Source organism: Apteryx mantelli, chromosome 2, assembly GCF_036417845.1.
Source record: "Apteryx mantelli isolate bAptMan1 chromosome 2, bAptMan1.hap1, whole genome shotgun sequence".
NCBI lineage: Eukaryota > Metazoa > Chordata > Aves > Apterygiformes > Apterygidae > Apteryx > Apteryx mantelli.
The window spans coordinates 46,611,989-46,621,184 of record NC_089979.1 but is presented as its reverse complement, the minus strand read 5'-3'; the positions used below and the strand labels follow the sequence as shown (position 1 = coordinate 46,621,184).

General features: G+C 39.3%; 1 protein-coding gene across 1 annotated transcript; it reads left to right on the top strand.

Annotated features, from left to right (window-relative positions):
• On the top strand, positions 1-4,104 carry LOC106484619 (myelin P2 protein). The gene is made up of 4 exons (XM_013942831.2): positions 1-152; positions 1,643-1,815; positions 2,091-2,192; positions 3,910-4,104. The coding sequence occupies exons 1-4, from the start codon at positions 80-82 to the stop codon at positions 3,958-3,960; spliced, it is 399 nt and encodes a 132-aa protein (XP_013798285.1). The 5' UTR covers positions 1-79; the 3' UTR covers positions 3,961-4,104.
• Positions 4,105-9,196: the final 5,092 nt, after the last annotated feature.

The following is a 9,196-nucleotide window of genomic DNA, read 5'->3' as shown; positions in this document are numbered from 1 at the left end:
CAGTCCCTCTGCCTCCCTCCAAGAGCTGCTGTTGCCACTGCCTTTCTTTTGAGGACCGCTGCCTTGTAAAGCCAATACGATGTGTAACCGATTTGTGGGAACCTGGAAGCTCGTCTCCAGCGAAAATTTTGATGATTATATGAAAGAATTGGGTGAGAAATGTTATTTCCTTTTCTGTTTTTAAATAAGTTTTCTTTAACAATGTCTTTTCTTCATTCTATGCTTTGCTCACGGATAATGTCTTCCTGACCATAAGCACTTGAATTACTTTCTAACATAATCTCATTTATTACCTTTAGCATGTAAAACGGAAAAAGAGAAAGGCAGTTGCTGGATTATTATAATAAACTTACATCTATCTAACTTATCTGAATAATCTGTTTTCCTGTAATGAGAAGGATCTATGGAGATGCAGGACTTTTTTAGTTTCTCTCGATTATGCTATTAAACTCATGACTTGTGATAACTTACAATATATAATGGAGCTGATGTCTCATGACACTTGGGTTTCAGAGGTCTGAATTCTATGAATGAATCTATCTGTTACTGAAGAATGCCAGGAATGTAATAAATTGGGCATTGTTTTTTAGTTTAATGCTGGCTTCATCTATATATAGCAAGTGTACAGACACTCAATTCCAGCATTTCTTTTGCTATATAAATGATTCACTGAACCATTAATTCCCCTTATTTGAAAGGTTAAACTGAGTAACAAAAGAACTTTAGTTAACTGATTAACCAGAGTAAATGTGGGATGAAAATCCAGCTACAGACATTTTTCTGAAGGTCTAAACAGAATTGTTTCAGTATTGAATAATTAGCGCAGCTAGTGTTACACTTTACAGATAACTTTATATCCTTTTATGTGGATCTTTTCATCTGAGCACACCATAGGATTAACAACAACACTAACGATAGCTCTCCTCAGTCTGCTTTTATAAAACAGAGCTACATTGTCAGTGGCCTTCGTTCTAACCTGCCTCAGACCTCGTAACTTGTTGACCATGAACTGGGCTAAATAGCACAAGGTAATATGAAAGGTTCTTAACACAGGGTTTTTACTGAAGTTTTCTGCACCTCTTCACTCTTATACTTCAATTTTGTTTTATTTAGTACTTGCACCTTTCACTGAGATTTAGACATTAGGATTCTTAAGGGATGTTAGTAGTAACTGAGGAATTGCTCAGTTTCCAGTATATTTTATGCTTTGAAGAATAAGCACCAGCATATTGGGAGTTCAGTATCTAGTTTCTTCCCTGTGGCTGGCTAACAAAAGTTCAGATTCTCAAATTTGTCAAGAATAACAAAAATAAAAGGATTTTTGCAAGTTTTTATGAGTTATAGTCCTTTTCTATGGAATTCTCTACCCATTATATCACTACACAAATCCAATGCAGATGAGTAACCATCTAAGTTGCGTGTATCTTTATTTCTTGCTGGAGATGCATCAGCTGGGGATGCCTCAACCTCTGAAAGCAATATTTTATGCAGCTTCCACATATGAGGAATCAGTGTCTCATCTGAATCAGACATTATAGTATTCAAGAAGAAACTTGTCCTTATTTTTCCACAGAAATTTTATGAAATGATAATGAGTTGCTTGCTTCCTAGAATGTAATGTTATTTTTTTTCTGATTTATAGGAGTGGGCTTAGCTGCCAGGAAACTAGGTGGCCTGGCAAAGCCCAATGTGATCATCAGTATGAAAGGAGACATAGTAACTATCAGAACTGAAAGCACCTTCAAAAACACGGAGATCTCCTTCAAACTGGGCCAGCAGTTTGATGAAATGACAGCAGATGACCGGAAAGTCAAGGTAAGGTGGCTAATGATCTCTAAATGATCTCTAAGGGATCCTGACATCCTAGAAGAGAGCTAGCAGGAGTTTTTCCACTAAAAGGAAGTTTTCCAATTTGCTTGGAAATTTCCAAGCAAGAAAAGTACCAAAAGAGGAAGCAGTATGGAGCTGAAACCAATGTTACTAAGGGTGTCATTAGCAGAAAATGTGGATCTTGCTAACCAAAAAGTGAATTGTTACTCTAATCTACAAACTTGGATCACATTTTGAAAATCTTCTCTTGGCCTTTGCAGAGTGTCGTAACTCTCGAGAAAGGGTCATTGGTGCAAGTGCAGAAGTGGAACGGCAAAGAGACCACGATAAGGAGAAGACTGGTTGATGGGAAAATGGTGGTGGTAAGTACCTATGTTCTCCCTCCTTGTAAACTGCCGAATGGTAGAAGGACACAGACTTCAGTTTGTTTCGGGCTAAATCGTCTGTCAACTTTGGCTTTTCCTTTGGCTCATGAGAGAAATAAGGAGGGAGAAAAAGGGAAACAAGATTAGGAAACAAGCTGGAAGGAAATAAACCTTATTCCATACAACAAATTGTCTTTAAAGTGATTATATTGGCAGAGCTGCCATGATTTGAGAACATACTTACTGCTTTCAAGGTTGTTATTCTTAAAAGAAATGAGCCGCTCAAGCAACAGAAACCTGTGAAATGCAAAGTTTGCAAGCCAGATATGTCTAACCCTGGGCTGGCTCTGTCTTTCCTTCTTTCCATATTCAGAACAAAGCACATCCACCTTAGAACACTAATTTTACAACTTTTCCCACATCTATTTCCATTAATGCCAATCCATTCAAAAACTTGTATTTGCTCTGTCCATGTCAGCATGCCAGGCTCACTAAGCAGGTGCCTGAGGTTTATTGCATGAAAGCCGCTATCTCTGCATCTAATTCTACTTGTGATAATAAACCGCAACGGGGACTGACAGGTCCTGACAGCTCCACCAAAAAGCCTGAGTTCCCTTCGGTACTCAGGAAACTGAGTCTGTGATGAAGGCTGGGGAGTGGTGACTTTCCCTCAGTATCTGTTTCTCTCAACAGGGCTAACCTATCTTTCTCTAATAGTCACACAGAAAGCACAGGAAAGCCAAGCCAGTGTAATCACACATTTTAGGGGCCTTAGTTGTAGTACTTTTTAATAAAATTAAAGTTTTACTGTTGAATGAAGGAAAATACTTTGTTCATTAAAGTTTTTAAAGAGTGGAGCAAAACTAGGATGGGTAACTTGTTTGAAAACAGCAGCTTTAAGCCTTAATACCTGAGTTTGTTCTGACTGCATTTTGTTTTGAACTCTAATACATTTGGAAGGTTGATTTGCTTTTGTATTTTATCGTGGCTGCATTTCTCTGTAAATTTCTCCTAATGATTAAAACATCTTTGAAGAGCTGAGCAGAGAGGTAGCATCCCTCTTCCACCAATGCCCTGCCGTCTGCAGGAGAGAAGCCTCCCAAATGCACATTGGCAGCGATAGGGCACAGCAAACCCCATTCAGTCAGCAGAAGACAAGGGCTCCACAATGCTCCTCTCTCCTCTGCTGCTCAGGCCCTCTGGTTGTGAGTCACCAGGAGCCAGGCAAGGGTGCGACGGTCGGCAGAAACCTTTTGTGACTCATAAATCCAAAGTTTTATAGGCCAGAGGTCTGACCTCTGAAATTACATAGGCCACTTTTGCTTCCACAAATAAAATTCTGTTTTTAAATTGAAAGCGTTCATGGGTTGTGGTATGATAAACTAGGCAGGGCTGATATTTCTGTCATGTCAATAATGCCAAGGAAGGTAAATAAGTTTCTGAAAGCTGAGCAAAATTGAAGGAGCTACATAGCTACCACCTCACCTCTGATTTTGCAATGTATTTATCATTATATGCCACTTAATTAAGTCTGATGCTGTTAAAATAGCAACTTTTCCCACAGTAATGTAAAAATAGCTTTGCTGTTTGCTCTAAAAATTATATGGAGATGTACAATAAGATATCTGGATTTTCACCAGCTTCGGTGGTCACTCAGGCAGATGCACCTGCCATCAGTGAGAGGTTTAAATTAATATTTTATTTTGTGTCTTAGGAATGTGCCATGAAAGGAGTTGTCTGCACTAGAATCTATGAGAGAGTTTGAAGAAATTCCTCCTCTGTACCGGACTGGGACTGGCTCTTAAAACTCAGCTTAGTTCAGTGACCAAAGCCTCATGCTTCTTTATTTTCTTATTTCCTTTTATTGGGAAAATGACTACATTATAATTTGATATTTCAGAGCCATAGTGTAACTAATCCAAAATATTGTGGTTATTCAATAAAAGCTTCTCAACACATAAAATAGTATTTGCCTCCGCCTGAATGATTTAGGTTTTCCTCCTTGGATGCTGCCCATCTTTTCTGTTCCTGTCTGTATAAATGGTCAGACTATTTCTGAGTAAAATAGTGAAACACACCTGATTTGTCTTACACGGGTGTTAACACTTTTTCCCTGATATATGTAGTAATTTTCATCTCATGGCTTCAATATTCCTTTCCTGTTGATGACTTTATTGCTAAATAATTCCTATAGGAAAATCATCCTTATCACCAGATTTCTTGACTTTCAGTAAATTTCTTGCTTCAGCCTTACAATTTTACCACATCATTGTTTTATTCTCATACCCAACATTTTACAGTTTAGTATCATTTTTTATACTTCTTTTAGTACTATTTTTTTATATGTATCTTGGCATTTATTTGTAAGAGAATAACTCTTGGAGGAAAAAAATATCAGGATATATTTCACGATTCTCTGCCAAACAGTTCTTGACCTGTAAAATGAAGTGTGGAGCTGTTGTGAATGAAGTCCAGAAATTTTAAGCTTGGAAGGCTATATTTTGTAAAGTGCTGAACAACCCAATCTACTTCTAGCATAGCATTTAAGCATGAGCTTAAAGTTAAGCACATTAAAGAGCTTTCATGAGCTTAGAATCTGCTCCCAAACCTGGCTACCTAAGCTCTTCATTGCTCCCGTTGTACATACGCTGTGCTTTTAACTAAGGAAAAAACAGACAAACCCTGGACTACTTCTGGAAATTGATTTAATCAAAAAGCGTTCTAGCAGCTTCTTAATTTTTGTCTCCATTAGTTGGAATTCTGTGATACCACAACATTTATGCTGACCACATAGAGTGGAGTATTTCATCCTTCTGTCCTGCCTAGGTACATGGGAAGCTTGCACTGGCCTCCGTACTGTTACACTGGACTCTCCCTGCCTTTCTGTGGGGCTAAGACCATTATGATAGGTGCACGTGTTTATTTTGGCTTGTTACAAGCTGCATTGCTGACATGAACCTTTGCCTACCGGTTTTACAGTCCAGAACATGAATTCTCAAGGCTAAGAGAGATCCTGAATGTCATAAGTTAAATTGGTGTGTCCAAGCAGAGAGTCAAGAAAAGGATATTATACGTAAATGCAAAATGTAAAGATCACCTTTCTTCTCTACCCATTGCTGGAAAAGCTAGAGACTGGGTCCGGCTTTGGAGACAGCTGCCAGAAAGCAATGAGAATGGGTCCTAGAAAGCATGAGCTGTGGGAAAAGGCTGAAGATTTATGGACAGCCTTTTTAAGGAAGAGTTTATCCTGGTCTCTGACCTAAAGAAGGGGGGGGGGCACAAATTCTCCATCTTACCATTAAAACTCACCTCTGTGAGTGTCAGAGTATCTGGGACTCTAAGTCCTCAGTAAGGGTAGCAAGAAATGGAGTCACCGAGGCAAAATGACACCCTGGTAAAATCTTTTGCAAACAGATTGTAGTCATAGATTTTAACTCAAGACCACCCACCTGGCTTCCCTAAAACCAGCCACACAACATGAGCTGCTGTTGCACACAAGCCTCTCCAGCTCTTCTTGTTTATGGTCAATAACACATAATTAAAAATAAATATCCCCCAGTTCAGAATCTGCAATGTATGTGATGCCTTGAATCTGACTGATGAGCTTGGATGTTTGCTCTATAGTTACTTCATGCCCTCACTTTGCAGTGTAAAACAGCCCCGGCGAGGCTGTCGGAGCGGCCCGCGCTGGCCAGGCTCCTGGAAGATGGAAGCAGTGAGGATCCTGCCAAGCAGAGCTCGTCGCTCCCTCCTGAGCTGCGGGGAAAGGAGCAGTCGCCGCTGCAACAAGCTCTTTGTTTCCTCGGCTTCTCTTACAGTAACCTGAAACTGTTTCGCTGAGGTTAAATGGCATATTTTCCTCACCAACAAAACATCATTCTTCAGCTTTTTATTTCCTCAACAAAAGGAAGCAAATATTCACTTTGGTACAAACCATGGTCTTTTTTCCAGCTCTGGAAACAGGAAAAAGAAGAAGAAGAAGAAGAAGAAGAAGAAGAAGAAGAAGAAGAAGAAGAAGAAGAAGAAGAAGAAGAAGAAGAAGAAAAAGAAAAAGAAAAAGAAAAACAACCATTCACCTAGTCCCCATTCATTTATTTACTGTCTTCTTTTCTATGCTGTAACCCATCACCCTTCTATTCTCTATGTGGATTTTTTAGTTGCATTTTTTTTTCCAGAGACTTGGGATTAAAATAATTGTTGCTTTGGGCTTTTTAAATTCCTGACTAAATGTAGTTATGCTATTAGGAGCCTAGTATTTGGCACATTCACTCTATACAGAGGTCATTTAAAAATGTCATGAGAGCTGGGGACTTTCCAAAACAGGAAAAGTGCAACTGAACTGATAGTGTTGAAGGCAAAAACAATAAAACAGGTGGTAGAAACCAGCACAGAAATGGAGTGTTTGGGGATACTGGTGTCTGTAAAGCACTCCTCGGGGTCTCCTGGAGAATTTAAGGGAATTGTGAGGTCTCAAGGCCGTTTTTGGTGTCTCGCTGCAAATTAGTTTTTCTTCTTTCTTAAACTCTTTACATGGGTCAGGTACTCCTGGAATGAGTGTCTAAACTGAGACATGATACCTGCAAATTGAACTGTGCTTTCGCATTGACAAACAAGTGCATTTGCCATTTCCCTCGCTTGTGTGTGTACTCATATAATTCAATATTAATAGTCAGATGCTGGCATATAAATATAATTATTTAAACCAATCAATCAACCTGATCTAGTGCCCAGGTAATGAAGAAACTGGCTGCTTTTAGAGGTCCACAGTCACACACACTTCTCCTGTGAGTCACTCTTTTTCTGGGTGGTGTAAGGCTCTGTCACACCTCCTTTCCCCTACCGCTTGCCTCAGTGGTGGGATCCAGCCTTCAGCGCCCGCACAGGGGATTCGTTGCTACAAAGCAGCCAGAATTACCCAACCCTGCCCTGGCCATGATGCAAGCAGGCATGATGAGAGCCTGCTTTAATCCAGTTACTCCCACAGGGACCACTGAAATCGAATACAAACTACATCTGGCCTATGGGTCCTGCCACTGTTGCCTTGGACTGAGCAGAATTTGACTATTTGTGATAGAAAGCATCTCCTGGAGACAAGGAGCTACATCTGTGGTGCTGTACCCCTGCTCCCTCCTTCATCCGCACCCTGGGGGTTTTCAGGGAAGGGAAGGGAAGGGAAGGGAAAAGACAAGAGGGAGAGCTGAGGGATAGGGGGAGGCCTCTGACTTTCAAGAAAGGAAATCTTTATCCCTGCTGATATCTTACATAGTAAGTTTAAACTTTTCTTGAATGCTTTAGTAAAGTTCACTTAGGTGACAGATTTGGGGGCAAATGTATTTTTTCAAAGTGAATTCACACCCGCCTAGTGGACCAGCACATGGCCTTTGCTGCTATTTCAGTCACACAGAAATTTTATCATGCATTTGGACGGTTTCACTAGACACCAAACATGCAGAAGAACAGTTCTAGACATGGCAAAGATTTGGGGAGGGGGCTATGTTATTAAAGGAATTGTGCTTCGTAAGACATCCTCACCACTTGAAATATTTCCTCGTGGAGAAACAACTTGTTATGCTGATAAACACTGGACGCTACAGAAGTTGCTCAACCGTGTATTTTAAGATATTGTTACCTTCACTAATTTTTGTTTTGGATTAAAGATGTTCTGTCTATGTGTGTGGTACAAAGGAATGAAAGGTTAGCAGAGCTGAAGGGATAATCAGTCAGAAACAAATAAGCTGATATCATGAAAAATCACCTTCAGGAATCCAGGAATTAGATGTAATCAAGTTCTTTGTTAGGGAGGTAATTAGAACATATCCTTGCTATTTCAATGTGAAACGTTGTGACTGGTTATTGGCCGTCGTACTGCAGATGGAAAACACAATATAATGATGTTATTCGGACTAAAGGTCACAACAACATTAGGAATGATGCAGTCACTAAGACACTACAAAGAGAGAAAGCTGTGTTAGACACTGTTCATACAATATTTTTGAAGGAGCCTGTGCTCCTTTTACCTCTCAAGTAGCAAATCGGTATTTAAATATACTTTCCTCAAATGTTATGAATGTTTTTAAAATTAAAGTGAGAAGGAAGGCAATGATTCAGGGATTAGAAAGGGTGGAGTGACTGGATTACCGCCGGATATATTTCCAGGTCCTCAATGCAGTACTAATTAAAAGTAATCATATTAAAATTATTGATCATATTATTTCTTATAATGTGATCAGAAATGTGTAAGGGGGAAAAAGTATTTTCTATTTACTTCCAAGTGAACATATCTACCTCCTTGTGGACAAGACTTCCTAGTAAGCACATCTTCAAGCAGTTGGGTCAAAAGTACTGTGAGAGTTGGTCTTGTACTAGCTTATAAACTCTCCCCACGCCAGAGTAGAAGCTGCAGAAGCAGCAGGCTGTAGTGCAGCTATGTGACATGCCTGCTAAAGCACAACCCGTATCAAGTTTGATTGAGTTTAGGGTTTAATTGTGAAATCTGTAGGCATAATTACAGGAAAGGACAGGTATTTAACATATCTAGCTACTGTACAATACCAATACTACCAAACATGCCAACAATAATACCATTTATCTTTCAGATCCTAGCATGAATTTCCAGAACTGAAAGCTAAAATATACATGTATGTTTTATTTAGAAGCTTGGCGCATTTGTTACGAAAATCTATGAGACAGTAAATGTGGAGTCATCTTGTGTACAGAATCTCCTAGCAGAGGGTAACAACTTTGTAAGGCTTTTCTCCACCTTCTTATATTTTTTACCATATAGTTTGTACCATATATTCAGAGTTTTATAGCCTATTGACTCTTATAAACTCATATAGGCAAATTCATTTCAAAGGAATATCGATTCCTTCTTGTTCTCTTTACTAACTGTGAAAAAATAAAAATCCAAAGCAATTTGAAACTGTAAGTCATAACATTCAAGGCCCCTAATTACCTAGCTAGCACAAATGCCTTCTTTTACGTTAACAAGAGATGGAGCA